Here is a 24,694-nt window from a genome sequence, read left to right on the forward strand (position 1 = left end):
GATGCCAAACGATGCTAGTCCCACTTGTTTGTGTTTGACTCATATCCCTCTAAATGCTTCATAAGGTCATAAGACAAGGGTGCAGAATTAGGCCATTTGGCCCATCGAGTCTGCTCCACCATTCGATCATGGCTGATTTATTTTCTCTCTCAACCCCATTCTCCCACCTTCTCCCTAAAACCTTTGCCGCCCTTACTAATCACAGACCTATCAACCTCCACTAGCTATTCATATATCTGCCCAAGTTAAGTTGGACATTAGCATGGTGCTTCAATTAACTTCAATAAAGACACTCATTTTTACCTGTCATTGGTATCTTCAGTTGAGACATGCATACAAATCAAGGAAGAACAACACAAGAGTATTTGGAAACAATACACCTTGCGGACAAAATATTTATAAATGTCTGGCCACAAGACCCAGAGATCAACCAACCTTATATGCAAATGAAGTGTACAATATGGAGATTACACCAAAGGGAAACAGGTCCAGAAATGCAAGATAGCCATTAATAAGTCAAAGAGGGAAATATTTTTAAGAGTTAGAATCTGTTATCACATAGAATGGCAGCAAAGAAAATATTTAACCAGAAGTGAATGAAATACAAAGGAGGAAGTAAAAGAAGGATAAGGTCCTGAGGTAACAGGGAGGAGGTGGTTCATGTGAAGAATAAACATCTGTTTCTCCGCTGTAAATGCTTTATCACCTAATTCGAAAATATGGTTCCTCCTGCAACTGCAAGTTTCTACCACTGGATGGAGCAAGAGTTACAGCTGCCCATCCCCAAGTAAAAGCAAATATCCTTAACAATCAAAGTTTAAAGTTCAAAGTAAATGTATTATCAAAATATGTATATGTCACCATATACTACTCTGAAATTCATTTTTTGCAGGCATTCACTGTAGAATAATCACAATAGAATCAATGAAAAACCACACACTAAGACTGACGAGCAATCAATGTGCAAAAGACAAAAACAGATGATAATAGTGATGATAGATAAATAAATTAGTAAATAAATAATACTGAGAACATGAGTTGTAGAGCCCATGAATGTGAGTCCAATGTTATTTCTAAAGACTAAACATCAGCACTTTGTAAGGGCACAGTCGAGCAATGGCCAGACTCCACCAAGGACACTTGCTCAGCTTACTGTGTATTAACTCATTGTAAGCATCATGTGAACCAACAAGATATTCCCTCCAGCACTGGTTATGTGAGGCTTACAGTAAGTAGTGCTCAATGCATCATTCCTTATTACTTTCAACTTACCCAGCTATTCTGAACACCTGTCCTGTTCCCTGTTGATACTGTCCATAGGGGTTATGCAACTAAGAGTTAAATAGTACTTGAGACACCTGCTTTGTCCTGACCAAGAATGGAGAAGCCTATAAAAAGTGGTGGATACATCTCAGTCCATTACAGGAAAAGCCATCCCCACCGAGTTCATCTACAAGCAGCACTATCGCAAGAAAGCAGCGTCCATCAAGGACCCCCACCATCCAGACTGTGCTCTCTTCTTGCCATTGCCATCAGGAAGGAGGTACAGGAGCCTTGGGTCCCACACCACCAGGTTGTTTGTCAGTCTTTGTTTGTGTGTAATTTTTCATTGTATTGTATTGTATTAGAAAAGGGCAGTGTTACGATAGTCATGGGGGATTTCAATATGCAGATAGATTTGGAAAATCAATTTGGTGTTAGACCCCAAGACAAAATTTGTAGAATGCTTACGAAACGGTTTATTCGAATAGCTTGTGGTTGGCACCATTAGGAGAAAGGCTATTCTGAATTTGGGTGTTGCACAATGAATCAGAGTTGATTGGGGAGCTTAAGGCAAAGGAACATTTGGGATGCAGTGATCATAATATGATAGAATTCACCCTGCAATTTGAGAAGGAGAAGCTAAAGTCAGATGTATAAGTATTACAGTGGAGAAAAGGGAACAATGGAAGTATGAGAGAGGAGCTGGCCAAAGTTTATTGGAAGGGGAAACTAGCAGGGATGACAGCAGAAAAGCAATGGTGAGAGCTTCTGGGAGCAATTCAGAAGATGCAGGACAGATACATCCCAAAAGAAAAAGTAGTATTCTGAAGGCAGTATGGCACAACTGTGGCTGACAAGGGAAGTCAAAGACAACATAAAAGCAAACAGATATTGGACCTCTGGAAAATTATGCTGGAGATGTAGTAATGGGAGACATGGAAATGACAGATTAACTGAGTAAGTATCTCGCATCAGATCTTCACTGAGGAAGGCACTAATGCCAGAAGTTTGAGAGTGTCAGGGGGCAGAAGTGAGTATAGTTGCTATTATATGGGATAAGGTGCTTAGGAAGCTGAAAGGTCTGAAGGTAGATAAGTCACATGAACCATAAAAAACATATAAAACCTACAGCACAATACAGGCCCTTCGGACCACAAAGCTGTGCTGAACATGTCCTTACGTTAGAAGTTACCTAGGGTTACCCATAGCCCTCTATTTTTCTAAGCTCCATGTACCTACCTCGAAGTCTTAAAAGACCCTATCATATCCACCTCCACCATCGTCGCCGACAGCCCATTCCATGCACTCACCACTCTCTGCGTAAAAAACTTACCGCTGACATCTCCTCTGTACCTATTTCTAAGCACCTTAAAACTGTGCCCTCTCGTGCTAGCCATCTCAGCCCTGAGAAAAAGCCTCTGACTATCCACACAATCAATGCCTCTCATCATCTTGTACACCTCTGTCAGGTCACCTCTTATCCTCTGTCGCTCCAAGGAGAAAAGGCCGAGTTCACTCAACCAATGGACTACATGCCAGGGTTCTGAAAGAGGTGGCTGAAGAGATTCTGGAGGGAGGGCATTAGTAATGATCTGTTAACAGATTCTGGTATGGTTCTGACGGACTGGAAGATTGCAAATGTCACTCCAATCTTCAAGAAGGGAGGGAGGCAGAAGAAAATAAATTACAGGTCAATAAGGCTGACTTCGGTGGTTGGGAAGATGGTGGAGTCCATTGTTAAGAATGAGGTCTCGGGGTACTGAGGCACATGAGAAATAGGCATGCTAACATGCTTTCTTTACGGAGAAATCTTTGAGGAAATAACAAGCAGAACAGACAAAGGAGAATCAGTGGATGTTGTATACTTGGGTTTTCAGAAGGCCTTTGGCAAGGTGCAGAACATGAGGCTGCTTAACAAGAACAGGAAATTTCCTAGCATGGATAGAGGATTGGCCAAGTGGCATGAGGCAAAGAGTGGAAATAAACAGAGCCTTTTCTGGTTGGCTGACAGTACCGAGTGATGTTCCACAAGGGTCAGTGTTGGGACCACTTCTTTTTACTTCATATATCAACAATTTGGATTAAAGCATTGATGGCTTTGTGGCCAAATTTGCAGAAGATTCAAATATAAGTGGAGGGGCAGGTAGTGTTGAGGAAGCAGGGAGGCTGCAGAAGGACTTAGACAGATTAGGAGAATGGGCAAAAAAGTAGCAGAGGGAATACAGTGTCAGGAAGTGTATGGTCGTGCAGTTTGGTAGAAAGAATAAAAGTGTTGTCTATTTTCTAAATGGGGAGAAGATTTAAAAATCTGAGGTGCAAAAGGATTTGGGAGTCCCTGTGCAGAATTCCCTAAAGGTTAACTTACAGGTTGAGTCAGTGCTGAGGAAGGCTAATGGAATGTTAACTTTCATTTCAAGAGGTCTAGAATATAAAAGTAAGGATGCAATGCTGAGGCCTCACAAGGCACTGGTGAGGCCTGGCATGAAGTATTGTGAACAGTTTTGAGCCCCTTATCTAAAAACGGATGTGCTGGCATTGGAGTGCGTTCAGAGGAAGTTCACAAGAATGACTGTGGCAATGAAAGGGTTATCGTATGAGGAATTTAGCAGAACGAGGGGGGATCGCATTGAAACTTAGCGAATGCTGAAAATGCTAGAGAGAGTGGATGTGAAGAGGATATTTCTTGTAGTGTGGGAGTCTCAGACCAGAGGGTACAGCCTCAGACTAGAGAGACATCTAGTTAGCAGAGATGGGGAAGAATTTCTCCAGCAGAGGGTGGTGAATCTGTGGAATTCATTGCCACTGGGTGTATTTAAGGCAGAAGTTGATAGGTTCTCAATTAGTCTGGGTGTGAAAGTTACGGAGAGAAAGCAGGAAAATGAGGTTGAGAGGAAAAATGGTTCAGTCTTGATGAAACAACACGATGGGTTAAATGGCCTAATTCTGTTCCTGTCTTCCAGTCTATCTCTTTGCTCTATAGTGATTACTTTCAAGGAAGTAATTCTCAGGGTATTATATGGTACCATATATGTACTCTGATAATAAATTTGCTTTGAACTTTGACTTCTAATCCACCATCACAAGCTCGATTCCATTTTAAACTTGCTTGGGAGTTTAAAATCCCAAAGTAGAGGGTTAATCTACTTCTCAACACCACCTCACATTTCCCAAAGCTGTAAAGAAACACTACTGAAACATCTTCACCCAAAACATCAACTGTCCATTTGGCTCCACAAATGTTCCTCGACCTGCTTAATTTCTCCAGCGCTTTTTGTCTGTCTTAAAATAGGCAACCTTAGAATGTGTGTGGTGCATAATTATAAAACTAAAACAAAAGAACAGCACCCTACATATTTACCACTGCCCATTCATAATAACAGAGGAAATCAAAAGTCAGCAATTCATTCTTTCTTACCTCTGTAGGCTACTGGGAGCTTTCATACTTCGGAAATGAACAATATGAGGGCAAATTTTAAGGTGTTTGGAGGAAAGTACTGTGGGGGGATAGATTTCAGGGCTAGTTTTTTTTAAACACAATGAGCAGTTGGTCCACTGAATGTGCTGCAGTGGTGGTGGTTGAGGCAGATACATCGAGGACATTTAAGAGATTCCTAAATAAGTGCATGGATGAAAGATGGAAGGCCTAGTGTAGGTTAAAATGTCAGCACAACATTGTTGACCGAATGGTCTGTGCTGTTCTAACACAGCAAAATCTCCTGCAGTTAATTGGTCTCCTACTATGAGCAAATGGAAAAATCACAGTGCACCAGGTTTTACTGAAAAAAACCCGAAAACAATTTTGCTATGAAAATATATGACGTTAAAACTAAGTATGTTACTAATGAAGGTGATGGGTTTGAGTCTGATATCCATCAAATTGTTAAAAGTCTTTCAGCTTTTGACCACCACTTCCAAGCTGAAACCTGAAATCTATAGCCAGCTGCTGGGTGTGTGTTTTCAAAAGCAAGACTTCAAGTCTGATTTGGACAATGATCACTGAGTGAAACATAGCCTGACTAAACTAAGCTGAACTTCACACACACAGTAATCATTTTCATACCCATCCCAAGAGCAATCCTATTGTAGATAAGACAATAAGATTTAGGAGAGAATTAGGCCATTTAGCCCCATGAATCTGTTCCAAAACGGCTGATTTATTATCCGTCTCAACTCCATTCTCCCGTTTTCTCCCCGTAACCTTTGACACCCTATCATCCTCTGCTTTAAACATATTCAATGACACACCTGCCTGTGGCAATGAATTCCACAGATTGAATAACCTCTGGCTAAAGAAATTCCTCCTCATCTATTCTAAAGGGACATCCTTCTATTCTGAGGTTGTGCCCTGATGTTTCAATGAAATCTTTCCATTAATAATCTGCTAGAGAAACTCATGAGTTGAACAGCATCTTTTGGGGGAGGGGGGAGGGAATTGATAATGCTTCAGGTCAAAAGTCTGCATCAAGTTTGACACTAGAGAGGGGAGGCGGCCAGTAAAGAGGAGAAGGGGAGTGGTGAGAAAAGGATTCAGAAATGACTGGTGGACTGAGAAGGGGTGTATGATGACAGGCAAGTGGTGCCAGAGAGGGGCGGTGAACAGGGCATCTATATTTGGGACCTTCCTTGGCAAAGTATACTGTAGTCAACCACACAGCTATTGTGAAAGATTGATGGAAGCATCATTCAGTTCCATTATCTTGACACCACGGTTAAGGAAGTTCACCAGCACCTCTACTTCCACAGGAGGCCAAAGAAATTCAGCACGTCCCTTTGATCCTCGCCAATTTGTATCAATGCACCACAGAAGAGAAAGGTTAAATAGGTTAGGACTTTATTCCCTGGAGCGTAGAAGAATGAGGGGAGATTTGATAGAGGTATATAAAATTATGATGGGTTTAGATACAGTGAATGCAAGCAGGCTTTTTCCACTGAGGCAAGGGGAGAAAAAAACCAGAGGACATGGGTTAAGGGTGAGGGGGGAAAAGTTTAAAGGGAACATTAGTGGGGGGCTTCTTCACACAGAGAGTGGTGGGAGTATGGAATGAGTTGCCAGACGAGGTGGTAAATGCGGGTTCTTTTTTTAACATTTAAGAACAAATTGGACAGATACATGGATGGGAGGTGTATGGAGGGATATGGTCCGTGTGCAGGTCAGTGGGACTAGGCAGAAAATATTTCAGCACAGCCAATAAGGGCCAAAAGGCCTGTTTCTGTGCTGTAGTTTCTATGTTGTCTCCTAACCATGCTGTGGTACTCATAAGAAGGCATCCTATCCAGAGGTATTACAGCTCAGTATGGTACCTGCTCTGCTCGGGTCCAAAGAGAGCACAAAACTAAAATCAGTTTTCCTCCAAGGGTTCTCCCCATGGTCTTATCATCAAAGATTATAGAGGGAAGGCAAGAAAATGGGGTCAAGAGGGATAATAAATCAGCCATGATGGAATGACAAAGCAGACCCGATAGGCCAAATGACCTAATTCTACTCCTGTCCTATGTACTCAGCCTACACTTCGGTATTAGAATCAAGTTAGTATCACTGTTTTATATGATATGAAATTTGTTTTTTGTGATAGTAGTACAGAGCAAAAAATAACATTACTACAAATAACATTATTCAAGTAAATAATTAAATAAAGAGAAATGTCTTAGCATTAAAATAAACCAAAAGTGCAAAGAAAAATTAATAATGAGGTAGTATTCGTGGGGTCATGGACTGTTCAGAGCGGAAGAAGCTGCTCCTGAACAGTTAAATGTGTGTCTTCACAAGAAAAGGGCGTGCCCCGTGTGGTGATGGTACTTAATGATGAATGCCGTCTTCTTGAGGCATTTTTTCTTGAAGTTGGGGAGGGTTGTGTCCATGATGGAGCTGGCCAAGTCCACAACCCTCTGCAAGCTCTTACAATTCAATGCCCTGTTACGATTAAGAAAGACTCTTGACCTCACAATCTACCTCTTTGTGGTCTTGTATTTTGTTGTCTGCCTGCACTGCACTTTCTCTGTAACCATAACACTTTATTTTATACTCTATTATTACTGCTTTTTCCTTGTAGTACCTCAATGCACTGATGCGATGAAATGATCTGTATGGATGGAATGCTTTTCACTGTTCTTTGGTAATCAACCAATTTACTTCAGTTCAAAATCTATGTTTGGAATCTTTCTCAACATAGTGTAGTCACTGCACAGCTATTGTGAAAGATTGCCCATATTGTTCTGCATTCTTTTTGCCTTCTATATGAATAATTATCATTTCTATCTGTTTTGCCTAATCAGTCAAGGTACATATAAAATGGGAGCTTCAAAAAGACACAAAGTACAAAGATGAGTGGAAAAATGAAACCGAAAGCCTGATCACAGAAGCTTTAGCTCAGCACTCACTTATGTGGCACGTCCTGTGCATTTTCACCTGGTTGATCTGAAGGCAATCCAGAGCCATCAACGACAGTTCTCTCTCCTATCACATCTGCAGGAGCAAAGAACAAAATTGCTGTAATTGTGTGACAGACAGAATTCAATCTTAAGTTCATTGTCATTCAACCACTTGCATGTACACCACCAAAACAATAGCCTCCAAACTGAGGTGCACAACACAGTACATATAACTCACACACAACTCAAAGTACGTAATATTATCATATACAAATTAACAATTAATATATTCCAAAAGATTGACACTTAGCGTAACGTGCATTGCAACTCAAGTAAAAAGCTAAACAGTATAATACTCCTGGTGTTTCATATGCAATGTCCTGAGTGGTCTCAGGGCCTGGGGGAAGAAACTGTTTCCCATCCTAACAGTCCTTGTCCAAAGCTGTGGACCCTCCTGCCTGGTGGTAGGGGTCAAAGAGATTATGGGGCAGATGGGAGAGATCCATGACAATGCTGAATACAAGCTTGCTGAAGAACTGTTCAAAACTAGATATTGCAATACATAGCACTAATACCTGATCAGATTTGTAAAGATGCACTTCCTGCTGGTCCAACCCCATGAATCAAGCTGTTAAATTGAAATTTAATTAACTAATTCAGAAGACTGCTATTACATCTTTAACAAAGCTTCTTTTAATTAATTGTAACCTCATAAGCACAAACACTCCACCTGCTATTGTTGTCCTTGAAGGATTATATTCATAGTTTTGCTTTTACATTAATCACCAAACTGCCAACATAGTTGCTTGCACCGCAAGCATTTTTATTGAAAGATAACAGACACCCTAGAATCTAATTAACTTGTGATAATAAATCAATCCTTCATTTAAAAATTATTAAAAGATTAGCTCTATTGGTCACATGTACAACAAATATCAAAACGTACAGCGAAATGTATCTTTTCTGCATCAACAACCAACAGTCCAAAGACTGTGTTGGGGCAACGCACAAGTGTTGCCACGCTTCCAGTGCCAATATAGCATGCCCACAATTTTCTAATCCTGACTCATGTGACTTTGGAATGTAGGAGGAAACCGGAGCATCTGGAGGAAATACATACGGTAACAGGGAGAACGTACATAATCCTTACAGACAGCAGCAGGAATCAAACCCCGACTGGTGATTGCTACTACTACAAAACAAATTCATTATCCACTATGCTATTGAGCTGCCCCTGCATTTGTATCTACGTGGAAGAGAAGGGTGATAATAATGGTAGGTTCTGTCAAAAAATTCAGGTTGCAGAAACATTTTGTTTGAGTTGGGATGTGCTCAATTTCAAACACTGCACAACTCAATCCTTTTAAGATGAGCTAACTAAAGGTCACACAATTTCACTCTTTCATTTGGGGAAACATTCAAAAACTACATCACTGCGTTGGCTGAAGTGTATGCTGAGATTGTGTGCAAATATCTATTATTATTCACCTTAAAACAGCTACTGTAATTTGTCTTGGTAGCCTCCAACTTGACAATATCAATTTCTCCAATTTGCAGTGATTTCTACTCCTCATCCTTCATTTTTATTCTATTACCCATTCCGGCTCTCCTTCTTACACCTTCCATTCTCCTCCCTCAGGATTCCTCCCCCGCCTTCCCTTTCTCCCATGTTCCACTCCACTCTCCTGTCTCATCAGATTCCTCCTCCTTTAGCTCCTTACCTCTTCTAGCCCTCCTCTCCTAGCATCCCTCACCCTTCTCCACCCACCTTTCTCAAAACCTGGTCTCACCTATCACCTACCAACTTGTATTCTGCCCCGCTCCCCACCCTTCTTATTCAGGCAGGAGGTGCAGAAGCTTGAAGTCCTGGACCACAAGGTTCAGGAACAACTGCTTCCCTTCAACCACTGGTTCCTGAACCTACTGGCAAAACTCTAATCACCACAGTTTAGCAACACTATGAGCACTTTGCACAAAAATTGACTTCTTTTGTTCTAACTGTATTTTCTTGTAAACATTGAATATAATTTTTAATTTATATTTTTCTTGTGAATGCTGGCTATATAATGTTACGTGCCTGTGATGCTACTGTACCTATGGAAAGACGTACTTCTACAGATGACAAAAATTTCAGTGTTGCTTCACTCCCAGATGAGCTCAACGCCTTTCATGTTTGCTTTGAAAGGGAAAATAATAAACAGCTATGAGGATCTGTGCAGCATCCGGTGACCCTGTGCTCTCTGCCCTCGAGGCTGACATCAAAACGTCTTTCTAGAGAGTGAACCCTCACAATGCCACAGGCCCAAATGGTGTACCTGACAGGGCTCTGAAAACTTGCGCAAGCCACCGAGGTGTGTTCAAAAACATTTTCAAACTCTCCCTGCTACAGACAGAAGTTCCCACTGGCTTCTAAAGGGCAACAATCATACCAGTGCTCAAGACAGCAAGGTGAGCTGCCTTAGCAACTATCGTCCAGTAGCACTCACATCTATGAAGTGCTTTGGGAGGTTGGTTATGGCTTAAATCAACTCCCGCAAGGTTCTGGACCCACTGCAATTTGCCTGTTGCCATAATAGGTCTACTGCAAGCATGATCTCAATTGCTCACGATGCAGCATTGGATCACCTGGAGAATACAAATACCTACGTCAGGATGCTATTTATAGACAATAGCTCAGCATTCTACATCGTTATTCCCACAGTCATGACTGAAAAGCAAGAGAACAGGGCCTCTGTACTTTCTTCTGCAACTGGATCCTCAGCTTCCTAACCAGAAGACCACAATCTGTGCGGATTGAAAAGGTCTCCACCTCACTGAAAATCAACACTGAAGCACCACAGGGATATGTGCTTAGCCCACTGCTCTATTCTCTCTATACCCATGACCGGCAGGCTATGCATAGTTCAAATGCCATCTATAAATTTGCTGATGATACAACCATTGTTGGCAGAATCTCAGGTGGTGACAAGAGAGCAGTCAGAAGCAAGATACAACAGCTAATTGAATGGTGTCATAGCAACAACCTTGCAATGTCAGTAGGACTAAAGAGCTGATTGTAGACTTCAGAAAGGGTAGAATGAGGGAACACAAACTAATCCTCAAAGAGGGATCAAAAATGGAGAGAGTAAGCAATTTCAGGTTCCTGGTTGTAATATCTCTGAAGACCTAATCTGTTCGCAATATACTGATGCAGCTATAAAGAAGGCAAGACAACAGCGCTATTTCATTAGGAGTCTGAGGAGACTTGGCTTGTCATCTTAAACATTCGAAGTTCTACAGAAATAGGTGGAGAACATTCTTACAGGTTACATCACTGTCTGGTATGGGGATGGGGCTACTGCGCAGGATCGAAGCAAGTTGCAGAATGTAAAATTAGTCTGCTGCAACATGGGTACTAGCCTCCGTAATATCCAAGACACCTTCAAGGAACAGTGCCTCAGATAGGCGGCGTCTGTCATTAAGGACCCCCTGCACTCAGGCCATGCCCTCTTCTCATTGTTACCATCAGGAAGGACGTACAGAAGGCCGAAAGCACACACTCAGCAATTCAGGAACAGCTTCTTCCCCTCTGCCATCTGATTTCTAAATGGACATTGAACACTACCCCACACTTTTTTATTTCTGTTTTTGCACTACTTATTCAACTACACACACTTTTTTTAAACTGCAATGTACAGTTTTTATTGTGAATTGCAATGTACTGCTGTCATATTATAAGTTTTACGAACATATGCTGGTGATATTAAACCTGATTCTGAAAATCAACTAAATTCATTTCACTATTCAAATATCAGCAAAAAAGTGTTTCCAAGTGCAAGCAAAACTCTTAACATTATTCAATGTTTTGAGACACATTGATCTGATACATACTTATGAAGACAGCTTATTAAAAATAAATTGCATTAAGAAGACAATGAGAAATTGACATGAAACCCACCTATTTCAAATAAAGGCTTGTCAATAAAGAGGATTGCATTAGCAATTCCTGCAACATGCAGAAAAAGCGAAAATATGAAATAACAATAGAATAAAAAAACAGAATGAGTAAAGCATAAACACAAGAGATTCTGCAGATGTTGGAAATTCAGAGTAACGCACACAAAATGCTGTAGGAACTCAGCAGGTCAGGCAGCATCTATGGATGGGAATAAACAAGTGATGTTTTGGGCCAGGACCTTTCATCAGGACTGGAAAGGAAGGGGGAAGAATCCAGAACCGGGAGGAGGGGAAGGTGTACAAGCTAGAAGATAAAACCAGGTGTTAGGGAAGGTGGGTGGGGAAGGAGGGGGCTGATGAAGTAAGAAGCAGGGAAGGAATAGGTGGAAAAGGTAAAGGCTGAATGAGAAAAACCTGATAGGAGAGTGGGCCATAGGAGAAAGGGAAGGAGGAGGGGCACCAGAGGTAAAATGCAGTGATACCTGGATGCTCATTCCACTCAGTGCTTTCATTCTGTTCCTCAATGGTGTAGCATTCCCCCACGGGATTTACGTACGTCAACTGTTCTGAGAAAGTGCAAGTCATTTCCTCATATTCAGTGGGATTTACTCGTGCAGTGTCCAAGGGCACTTGCCCTAGTTCTTCTGTAATACTGGTGATTTCTGAACTCTGTACTGTAGAAATCTGCACAGTTACAGGGCAGTTAGCAGCTAAGGAGTACAATGGATCCTTCTCAACTGTCTGTACAATGGTATTGAGGGTAGGCAGTTCTACTGGTAATGCGTGGTGGTTGCCTTCAGTCTTGGAGTTCTTGCAAGGTGACTGAGCTCGACATGGAGATGCTGGCTCATGAGCTATGGTCCTGTCTTGATCCTTATTCTTCTCTTCCTCTTTCGAAAGTTTAACTGAAGTCAAAGCTTGTGCCTTGCCATTGACTTTGTTCCCACCCTCATAATTAGTGTTACTAGCATCAACGTCAATGAGTTTCACATTGAAATATTCCTTAAACTTGTGATCCGAATCTAACTCATCACAGGTTGATGTGTCCGATTCGCACTTCATGTACAATTCATTCGACTGCCCGGGTTTCCTTTGGATAGCATCCCCTTTGGCCTTGTTCTCTTGATTCTCTGCAGGACATTGCTGTCCATTTGGGTTTTCCTTGGAGCCAGTGGTAGCCACGTTGCCCTTTGCAATGGAATGACAGATGTTCTGGATGGGCTCCATATGCTGCAGATAGTGGTGTCCTGCTTCGCATTGCCACACCACGGCGACTGAGCAGTCACAGACCTGTTGTAGTTCATAGAGCAGAGGTTCCTGCTTGCATGTCTGCTTATGGTGTTCGTACCACACAACTAGAGTCTTCAAAGAGGAAATGGCTTGTTTCCTTACTGTGGGCAAAACAGAGAAGTCAAGTTAACATAGCTAAACTTCCCACAAGTTGGCCCAATACATTGACTGTTTATTCCTCTCCATAGACGCTGCCTAACCTGCTGAGTTCTTTCAACATTTCATGTGTGTTGCTGTGAGCAGGTCTGTCAGGTGTGACTCGCAGATTTTGGCAGTGGCTTAGGGTTATGGTGACTAAGGAGCTTCCTGAAAGGGAAAGGGTGGGGCAGTGAGGAAATTGACCACCTGGAAAGTAATATTCGATAGGTTTCAATGAGATCCCCCTTCCCATTCTTCTAAATTCCAGTGAGTACAGGCCCAAAGTTGCCAAGCGCTCCTATGTTAACTCCTTCATTCCTGTAATCTTCCTCATGAACCTCCTCTGGACTCTCTCCAATAACACATCCCTTCTGAGATATTGAGCCCAAAACTGTTGGCAATACTCCAAGAGTGGCCTGACTAATGTCTTATAAAGCCTTAGCATTATCTCCTTGCTTTTATATTCTATTCCCCTTGAATCTAATGCCAACATGGCATTTGCCTTCTTTACCACAGACTCAAACTGTAAATTAACCTTCTGAGAGTCTTGCATGAGGATTCCTAAGTCACTTGGCACCTCTGATGTTTGAATTTCCTTCCCATTTAGATAAGAATCTGCACTATTGTTCCTTTTACCAAAATGCATTATCATACATTTCCCATCACTGTATTGCACATGCCACTTTCATGCCCACTCTTCCAAATTGTGTAAATCCTGCTGCGATTTCATTGCTTTCTCAGTACTACCTATCTTTGTATCATCTGCAAACTTGGCCACAAAGCCATCAATTCCATTATCATTGACAAACAATGTAAAAAGTAGAGGTCCCAATACTGACCTCTCAGGAATACCACTAATCATTGACAGCCAACCAGAAAAGGCCCCTTTAATCCCATTTGTTGCCTCCTGCCTGTGAGCCATGCCTCTATCCATGCCAGTATCTTTCCTATAATGCCATAAGATTTTATCCTGTTATCTCATGTGTGGCACCATAACAAATGCCATTTAAAAATCCATGTACATAACATCCACACCCTCTTTGTCCACCCTGCTGGATACTTCCTCGAAGAACTCTAGATTTGTTAAGCAAGAATTCCCTTTACAGAAACCATGCTGACTTTGACTTATTTTATCATTAGTCTCCAAGTAACTATCATCCTTAATAATAAACTTCAAAACTTTCCAACCACTGAGGTTAGGCTAACTGGCCTATAATTTCCTTTCTTTTGCCTTCCTCCCTTCTTAAACAGTGGAGTGACATTTGCAATAATGTCCTTCTGGACCATGCCAGAATCAAGTGATTAGAAACACAGAAACCTTACAGCACAATACAGGCCCTTCAGCCCACAATGCTGTGCCAAACATGTACTTACTTTGGAAATTACCAAGGGTTACCCATAGCACTCTATTTTTCTAAGCTCCATGTACCTATACAGGAGCCTCTTAAAAGACCCTATTGTATCCACCTCCACCACAGTCGCCAGCAGCCCATTCCACGCACTCACCACTCTCTGCATAAAAAACTAATCCCTGACATCCCTTCTGTACCTACTTCCAAGCACCTTAAAACTGTGCCCTTTTGTGTTAGCCATTTCAGCTCTGGGAAAAAGCCTTTGACTATCCACACGATCACTGTCTCTCATCATCTTATACACCTCTATCAGATCACCTCTCATCCTCCGTCGCTCCAAGGAGAAAAGGCCAAGTTCACTCAACCTATTCTCGTATGGCATGCTCCCCAATCCACACAACATCCTTGTAAATCTCCTGTGTACCCTTTCTATAGTTTTCACATCCTTCCTGTAGTGAGGTGACCAGTACTGAGCACAGTACTCCAAGTGGGGTCTGACCAGGGTCCTATGCAGCTGTAACATTATCTCTCAGCTCTTGAACTCAAACCCACAGTTGATGAAGGCCAATGCACCATATGCCTTCTTAACCTCACAGATAACCTCCGCAGCGGCTCTGAGTGTCCGATGGACTTGGACCCCAAGATCCCTTTGATCCTCCACACTGCCAACAGTCTTCCCATTAATACTATATTTTGCCATTATATTTGACCTACCAAAATGATTCTTCAAAGATCATGACCAATGCATCCATCACCTCTTCAGCAACCTCCTTCAGTACCCTGGGATGTAGTCCATCTGGTCGAGGTGACTTATCCTCCTTATGACTTTTCAGTTTGCCTAGCTCATTTTCCTTTGTAATAGGAAAGTCACTCACTCCTGCTCCCTGACACTCATGGACCTCTGGGACACAGCTAGTGTCTTCTAGAGTGAAGACTGATGCAAAGTACTCATTAAGTTCAACTGCCATTTTTTGTCCCCCATTACTACCTTACTGGCATCATTTTCCAGTGGTCCAATATCAACCCTGATCTTCCTTTTACTCTTTATATAACTGAAAAATCTTTTAGTATCCTGCTTTACATTATTGGCTAGTTTTCTTCTTCTTATGGCTTTTTAGTTGCCTTTCGGTGGATTTTTACAGCTTCCCAATCATCCAACTTCCCACTTACTTTTGCTACCTTATATGCCCTTTCCTTGGCTTTTATGCAGTCCTTAATTTCCTTTGTCAGCCACGGTTGCCCACACCTGCCATTTAAGAACTACTTCTTCTGTGGGTCATATCTATCCTGCGCTTTGTGAACTATTCCCAGAAACTTCAGCCACCTCTGCCTTGCCATCATCCCCACCAGTACCCTCTTCCAATCTACCTAGGCAAGCTCTTCTCTCATGCCCCTGTAATTCCCTTTATTTCACTGCAATACTTACCCATCTGATTCATGCTTCTCCCTCTCAAACTACAGTATGAATTCAATCATAATATAACCACACCTCCTAAGGATTCCTTTGCGTTAAGCTCCTTAATAAGATCTGGGTTTTTACACAATACCCAAACTAAAACAGCCTTCCCCCTAGTCAGCTCAAGCACAAGCTGCTTGAAAAAGCCATCTCGTAGGCATTCAACAGAATTCCTCTCTTGCCATCAGACACCAACCTGATTTTCCCAATCTTCTTGCATATTGAAGTCCCCCATTACAATCGTGACACTTCCCTTATTACATGCCTTTTCCAGCTCCCTTTGCAATCTCAGCCCCACATCTTTGACACTGAACATACCATCTGACGCTGAACATTATTAAACTATAAGTTTAATAATAATTAGATTAGGTAACTATAATTAGCTCAACTACCTAGTGGAAGGATTTTTTTTTTAAATGGCATGAAGGTTTTGTTTTAATTGTCCTATTGTACTTTCCAGAAGGGACTCTGTTGGAAAAGGCAGTATGCAGGGTGGGTAGTGTCCACAATGAATTTTCTGCTCACTTCCTTGTCCTGGACACATACAGGTCCTGCAATGATGGTAGACAGGAGCCAGTGACCCTTTCTGCTGACCTGACTGTTCACAGTGGTTTTCGTATATTCAGTGTAATAAACCAGACAGCACTGGCTGATGTAAAGGCGCTCTCTATGATGGCAGTGTCCAATTGCACCACTATTTTCAGGGGAAGATAGAATTTCACCAGCTACCACAAGAGCCTTTTTGTTAATGAACCACGAGGTCCTGCAAAGTAATAATCCTCAGGAACATGAATATCGAATTTTGGCCAAACAATCCTACACTACAAGGGGCAGAGACAAAGAGGGAGACAGCAGAACAGCATCAGGATCAAATGGTCATAAGGAAGCAGGAAAATCCTGTGCCTGAAGTATATAAATGATATTGCAAAATTTCAAATTTAATGCCATTCTACCATACATCTGTGTACAGCTAAACAAAACATCATTCCTGTGAGGCCAAGGTGAAAAGCACAGCACATATAGTCACACACCTAGCACACAGTACATGTAGTTATGGTCCAACACATACAATCACAAAACAACACTAGCACAAGTCCCTGAGCAGCATGGCCTGAATATAGACCAGTTGACAAGAAGTGCGAGGCGCATGTTGTGGTAAAACAGTATAATGTTACTGGCACTGTTGTAATAAAACAAGCAGTCGTATACAAATATGTGAAATAGCAGCAGTAAGAGATGAAAATTGACCAGTTGTAGGATGAGTGTGTGTCTGTGAGTTGGGCAGTGAGGGCGAGGGTAGCAGGGTATTCAGAGAGTCCAAAAACATACCTACAATATAATGTATTAGTATTGTTTATTATGCATTTAGCAAAGCATAAAACTTACATAAATTTATTAGAAAATGTAACAAATTATTTTAATGAAGGCAAAAGGTTAGTTGCATACATTACTGCATTTATTACCAATGAGTCAAAAGGAGTATCAAACTAATTTCTCTCTTTAACGTCAGTCCAGCATCTTCACTAAATTAACTAAAAGATAGACTCCTGATTAATGCTGGAAACTGCATTTCCAGTAGCCTTTGAGCTCCAGATTTGCATAGGTATTACCAAGGTATATCCTCAACCAACTCAGCTTACCTTTTTGTAAGGAATTAATTTTCGAGTTCTGTTCCTCTGCTCCTGATTTGCTGAAATATAATGAAATCAAAGTGAAGGCAGAGCATTTTTTGCTATTCTTGCATAAGATTCTTTTCTTCTCCAGTCTCAAAATTAAAAATTGATACAACAGACAAACCACGAGGTTTTACAGAACAGGGAATCCACAGAGCAGTATTATTTCATGATAAGGCCTTACTGAAATTGCATGATACAGGATTGAGAACAACAAATCATATAATCTATGCAAAAAATCTAAATAAATGATCTACTTCTTCACTAATTTCTATAAATAGAGCATTATAAAGCAGTCTGCAGGAATTTAGAGGTTTAAATTAATTGTTTACAATTTTTAAAAAGTGAAGAGCGTCTAACAACAACTCTTAAAACCCCAGAGCATCACTGTAACAGAGACCCTTGTTGTGGTCACTACTGATCATAAAACACAGGAGCAGAATTAGGCCGCTTGGTCCATGGAGCTTGCTCCATCATTCCATCATGTCCGGTTTATTATTCCTCTCAACCCCATTCTCCAGCCTTCTCCCTGTAGCTTTTGATGGTCTGATTAATCAAGAACCTATCAACTTCTGCTTTAAATATACCCAATGACTCAGCCTCCACATCTGTGACAATGAATTCCAGATTCACCACCCTCTGGCATCATACCTCAATGGACTATTTTAATTACTCTGGCTGAGAACAGTCAGAAGCTATTCCTCCTGTGGTGAGTTGTACACTTATAACACTCCTGAGCCTTGGCACAGGGCAGTACAACGAGAGCACACAATCTGTGCAATGCAAGAAACTTGACACAATCAGGACAAAGTTGCCAGCTTGATTGGCAAGCACGCCAACTTAAATTTTCATCTCTCTTACACTGAGCACCATTGCTGCACTGTAACTGTCTACAAAAACGCACTACAAAAGCTCACCACACTCTCTTCACCAATCCCCAAAACCTCACTAGGAGGAACAGAGGATATGGTCTCACATTTGCCTTATCTGTCACCCTAGAACCAGAAAGAGAACATGTAACTTTGATTTCAAAGGACTGCCTACAATTATGTATGTGCATGTAGAAGAACCAAAATATCCAAGGAGCTAAATATTTATCTTTCATTTTCATAATAATGTCAGCATTAAATAACGTGAGTTGTATCTATAAAAGCTGCACTACCAGAACAGAACCAAACAAATAAAATCAACTCAATTGTTAAAAATATTTGTTGACTGTTCTAAACAACTAGTGGAATTGCAACTCGCAATTTTTCAACGCCCCTAACAACTTGTTTCCAACCAAACAGTATGCATCAAGTAGTGATGGCAAGAATCAGCCTTGGCCACCCATGCACCATGTTATCCAATCTTTTACACTGGACTTTAATGGGTCACAATGATGTTGATGATTTTAACTAACAACTAGAAGAAGAAGAAGAAGAATATCTTTATTGTCATTGTTGTGGAGCAATGAAACACAGTTTAGCAGCTCAACGTTTTGCAGCATGACAAAGAATATATACATAAAATAAACACTAAAACCTCAGGAGTGCAGTCCAAAATTGATAATATATGGATAGGTGGCTATTGCACACCTGCCATTCCTGGAAGTGGATGCATTTAGCTGCCGCCGTCTTAGCAGGGGGACAGGAGAAGGGAAGGGGGTGTTATACATTTCACTGCTTGTGGGTAGAAGCTGTTAAGGAGTCTCTTTGTTTTCGTCCTTAATGCTCTGTATCTCCTCCCAGAAGGTAGAGGGGAAAACAGGTAATGTCCAGGATGCGTGGGATCCTTTGAAATACAAGTAGCCTCCTTTTGAAGTCTGCCAGTATAAATGTGTGAGGGAGGGTAATGTTGTGCCAATAACCCGCTCTGCTACCCTCACCACCCGCTGCAAGTCCTTCCTGTTCTATTCTGTGCAGCTGGCAAACCACACTGCACAGCAATCCGTCAGGAGGCTCTCTACAGTTGTCCGATAGAAGTTGATCAGCAGGTGATGAGGGAGGAGAGCGTGCTTTAGCTTCCTTAGGAAGTAGAGCCTCTGTTGGGCCTTCCCCACCTGATAAGAGATATGGGCAGTCCAGGTGAGGTCAGCCGACATGTGGACACCGAGGAACTTGAAACTCTCTACTCTCTCCACCTCTTTCCCGTATACGTGCAGAGCAGAGTGCTCGACGCGATTTGATTTCCTGAAGTCTACTATCAGCTCCTTGGTTTTTCTGATGTTCAAGTCCAGGTTATTATGACAACACCATTCTGTCAAATGCTGTACCTCCTCCCTATAGGCTGTCTCATCACAGTCTGATATGATACCTATTAGGGTGGTATCGTCAGCAAATTTGTCAATGGTGTTGGTGGAGTGAATGGTAGAGCAGTCATGGGTGAAAAGGGAATAGAGGATGGGGCTGAGAACACACCCCTGTGGTGTACCGGTGTTTAGGATGAGAGTAGATGATGTGTGTTCTCCCTTCCTGACACTTTGGGGTCTGTTTCTCAGAAAATCCAGTATCCGTGAGCACAGTGAGCTGCCAAAGCCCAGGTTGCTCAATTTCTGCACCAGTTTGTCGGGGATGACTGTATTGCCAACTACACTGGCAAAGGAGAAAGCTGCAAGTATTCGAACAATTATGATGCTCTTCATGCGGTAGAACATTAACTGAATAAACTTCTAATGTTATAGCTCTCTGCGTCTGATGTTACAAAGCTCAGTAATACTCCAATCACAACAGAGATCTGAAGGAGCTAATCTCCACATAGAAAGGCACAGTGCCAGCACAGGGCCTTCTCCATGATGTTGCGCTGACCTTTTCATCTACTCAAAGATACCCTTCCCTCCCACATACCCCTCCCTCCGCCTATCCGAGAGTCTCTTAAGTGCCTCTACTTTATCTAGCTCCACCACCACCCCTGGCAGAATGGATCACATGCCCACCACTCTCTGTGAAACAACCTAACTTTGGCACTATACTTTCTTCCAATCGCCTTAAACTTATGCCCGCTTATATTTACCATTTCCGCCCTGGACAAAAGGTGTCGGCTGTCTACCCTACCGATGCCTCTAGACTCATAATGCTGCAGACCTTTCATAGAAATGGCTTCCATCCAATATTTTGCAGACAAACTGAACCTTCACTGAAAACCTCAAATTTACTGCAGAGCTACACTCGAGTAATGACTGTAGTATATTGAATGAGATGCCAGGGCTGTTCAGGCAGTATATGTGTATTTGACAATTAACTGAACTTCGACTTTAAATCAAGATTGTTCACAAACACACAAAGATGCTGGAGAAACTGAGCTGGTCCGTCCACATCCATGGAGGGAAATGGACAAAGGACGCTTGCAGGACCAGTTGAAGGATCCAAACCCAAACCATTTCCCCCCATAGCTGCTGCCTGACCTGACTGGGTGGAGTGGACAGTTTCTGTACATTGTGCCTCCTGCAAGGAGACAGCTGGCAATCATCTTCTAACCGTGCTGGGGAAGCTGCCTCCCTACAGCAGAATACCCAGACAGGAGAAGTAGCTATCATTGTCTCCTGACCACATGGAGCCTATCACCACTGACATCAAGTTATATGCATCCCTGAGGAGGTCGATAGCCAGTGTCTGCAGGACCAAGTCTATGCCAGCTGGCTGTGGGGGCCAAGTCATTGTTTTTTTAAGAGTAGGTCGATAGATTCTTGTTTAGTAATGGCATCAAAGGTTACGTGGAGACTGGCCTTCACCAGAAGCCTTAATGAATGGTCTCGAACTGTTTACTCCCTTCCACAGATGCTGCCTGACTTGCTGATTTCCTCCGGCATTTTGTGTGTGTTGCTCGAAATGAACAGCAGCCATGGAAGGCCAGATCTGAGAGAGCCATTCACCAATTATAAGATCTTGTGGACTTTGAGTAGCTGTTATGAATAAATGTTAAAAGGTTACACTGAAAGCAGTGGTCTGTATTCAAAAACTACTTAAATTGCACAGAACACACACAAAATGGAAGTCCTCTTGAAGTCCTGCTGAAGGGTCTTGGACCAAAACATAAACTATACTCTTTTATAGTTGCTGCCCGGCCTGCTCAGTTCCTCCAGCATATTGTGTGTGTTGCTTGGATTTCCAGCATCTGCATCTTCAGCCAGACAGTGTGGAGGCCAAGTCATTGGGTACATTTAAAACGGAGGATGATAGGTTCTTGATTAGTAAGGGTGTGAAAAGTTACGAGAAGGCAAGAGAATGGGGTTGAGAGGGATAATAAATCAGCCATGATCAAATGATAGAGAAGATTTGATAGGTCAAATGGCCTTACTCTGCTCCTAAGTCTTACGGTCTTACTAAAATAATATGCATGCCATCTAGTGGGGATATAATAATTGTAAGAACCAAATATTTCTGGGTGCTACCAAAGTGAAAAAACCACATTATAGATGTAAATAATTCTAAAACTCAGAAAAAATCTCACATGTGACAAAGGGCGCACTATTAAGGTGAGAACAAGTTCTGAAGACAACATAATTCAATAGTGTAAGCCAAGATTCTGTGGGCTGACCTCAGTTGACACAGCAGTATGGCAATACACTGCTCTAAGAGACAAGGCATTAAATTGAATTAATACACACAAACAGCTGGAGCAGATCAGGCAGCATCAACAGAGAGTAATAAATACTAAGGAAGAGGAAGAAATTGAATGAAGTAATATCTGCTTCTTCAGGTGGCCAAAAATTGGGCAAAGGGAAAAGAAATAGGCAGGGGAAAGTAGGCATATTAGGGAGTAGTCAATTGAAACAGAAGAGTGTGGAAGCTATTGCTTGTGGAGGGTGGAATCTCTGGAATCCTTTACCCCATTGGTTGTGGAAGCCTGATCACCGTATTTAGAGAGGTATTACAGTAAAACTCGAATAAAACGGCACAGAATTGTAGCAGTTAGCACGCCCCCATCACAGCTCAGGGTGTTGGGGTTCAAAGTTCAATTCTGACACCATCTAAAGGAGTTTGTACGTTCTCCCTGTGACCACGTGGGTTTTCTCTGGGTGCTACAGTTCCCTCCCACAGTTCAAAGACCTGATGGTTAGTTGGTTAATTGGTCACTGTGATTAGGCTAGAGTTAAATAGGTGAGTTGCTGGGCAGCACAGCTCATTGAGCTGGAAGGGTCTTTTCTGCACTGTATCTCTAAAAAGAAATAAAAATTAATTCCCCTTCCAATTATTTGGAAAATCCACTGACCTGTCATCTGACTGATGGGACACCAATGCCTGCATTCCCTGTCAGTTCAATCTCACTGGGGCCCATTTCATTTCACTGTGGTCCATGTTCCACATTCCCTTTAAACACATCCTGGCTCACACTCACATTTCCTTCAAACTTATGGGGACACATTTCCATCATGCCCTTTAATCTCACTGTGACCCATCTCCATCTTCTCTTGAAATATATCCCATTCCTGCCCCCCCCCTTTAAACTCACTGAAGCCCCAGTTCCCAGTCTCACATTAAATCTGTTTGTTGGCAAAATGGTGGAATTAGTAATCAAAGAGAAAATAACTAATCCGTTTAGAAAGTTGAGTATAATAAGGTCTAGTGAACACAGTTTAATTTTACCACTTAGCTCAAATTCTTTAAGATTTGACAGGGAGAGCTGATGGGGTGGATGGGCTGTAGATTTCAAAAGACTTTTGACAAGGTGCAGCTCAAGGCTGGTGTATAGCATGGTATGGCGTTAGAGGTATTGTGTTCAAATGGACTGAAAGCTGGCTGTCACATAGAAAACAGAGTTGGAAAAAGTTGGTCCCTTTCAGGCTGGGGAAGTATAACCATTGAAATTCCCATGGATTGATTTTTGGCCCTCTACTGTTGACATTAATAACCCCGGAGGAAGGTCATTATTTAAGGCTTCCACGTTTGCCAACGACACTAAGAGAGGTGGAAAGACATGTTGTAATCAAGACATGGGTTGTGGGGAGACAAGTGGAGGGAAAGGGGTGAAGGAGATACGGTAGGATAGAGGGCCAGAGGGGCCAAGATGGGATAGAGGGGGAGAGGGGACGGGGGAAGAGATAGCGTTGTACAGTGTGGACGGGACCTGTGCTAAGGGATGTAGGGCAGGGGTCAATGCCAGAGGGGACGGTTCGGGTGAAAGGGACATGTACCGAAAGGGTGGGGCCTGTCTGGCTCACCTGCGCTCTTGCTCTAGCTGTACCAGGTGCTCAGCTAACCTCTTGTCGGACCAGCCGTAGCGCTCCCGCAGCGCCGCCCACACTGCAAACGACTCGCCGATATAGATCCGCCGATTGTCGTACTTCTTGCGGCTGTTAACCCGCTGCCGCAGCCGATCGCTGTCACTCAGCCTCGGCCTGCCGCGGCCCCTCTTGGCTCCCTTAGTGGCGATGTCGCCAGAGTCGCCGGTCCCTGCACCGGTGGCCGTAGCCTCCGGCCCAGCGCCCTCCGCCATCTTCCCTCGCCGTGTACACAAACCGTCTGCACTTCCGGGCCAGAGGTCGAGACCTCATCAACATGGCGGCGTGATGAGACCGGAAGTCCGTGTGCGGTGCCCAGGTAAATCCCACGACGCAGAATTTGCTCTTCCCGCTAAAAGCAGCTGGGTTGTGCTGGGCCGAGTTCTTTAGGTCTGTGTGCATTTTAGGCTGTCAGAATACAGAGCAACAGGGTCTCTTAATCTCACCATCTACCTTGTACCTTTTGTTTACCTGCACTACACTTTAGCTGTATTCTGTATTCTTCTTTTATCATGTACTACTGCAATGCATGGTTAATGAATTAATCTCCATGAACAGTATGCAAGACAAGCTTTTGGCTGTGGCTTGGTACATTTGACAATAATAAAGTCATAAATACAAGAATAATAAATTCAGGTTGAAGGAGCAACACCTCATTTTCTGTCTGGGTAGCCTCCAACTTGATAGCATAAACATTGATTTCTCTAACTTGTAAATTATTCCCTCCACCTTCTCTCTTCCTCAATTCCACACTCTGGCTCTCCTCTTCCCTTCTCCTTACCTGCCCATCTCCTTCCTCTGGTTGCCCTCCTCCTTCCCTTTCTCTCTTGATCTACTCTCATCTCTGATCAGATTAATCCTTTTTCAGCCCTTTACCTCTATATATCCCCTTACAGCTCTCCATCTCTTTCTCCCTTACCTGATTGCAACTATGACATGCCAGTTTGTACTACTAACCCTCCTCCCACCTTATTCTTTCTTCTGCCACTTTCCTTTCTGGTGCTCCTGAAGGTTCTTT

At 42.5% G+C, this 24,694-nt stretch overlaps 1 protein-coding gene across 2 annotated transcripts in view; it reads right to left on the reverse strand.

Annotated features, from left to right (window-relative positions):
* Positions 1 to 23,891, reverse strand: part of LOC134339329 (zinc finger protein 653-like) — a 59,268-nt gene extending 35,377 nt beyond the window's left edge. Inside the window, exons 1-4 of one of the 2 annotated variants that reach the window (XM_063035736.1) lie at positions 23,656 to 23,891; positions 17,445 to 17,494; positions 12,051 to 12,959; positions 7,642 to 7,726 (exon numbers count right to left, since the gene is read on the reverse strand). In XM_063035736.1, the coding sequence (XP_062891806.1) occupies positions 7,642 to 7,726; positions 12,051 to 12,959; positions 17,445 to 17,494; positions 23,656 to 23,891 (1,280 nt within the window). Of the gene's footprint in view, positions 1 to 7,641; positions 7,727 to 12,050; positions 12,960 to 17,444; positions 17,495 to 23,616 lie in introns of both variants that reach the window. The other variant, XM_063035735.1, reaches the window with a different exon arrangement.
* Between the last annotated feature and the right edge of the window lie 803 nt (positions 23,892 to 24,694).

This window comes from Mobula hypostoma, chromosome 29 (genome assembly GCF_963921235.1).
Source record: "Mobula hypostoma chromosome 29, sMobHyp1.1, whole genome shotgun sequence".
NCBI classification, from domain to species: Eukaryota; Metazoa; Chordata; class Chondrichthyes; order Myliobatiformes; family Myliobatidae; genus Mobula; species Mobula hypostoma.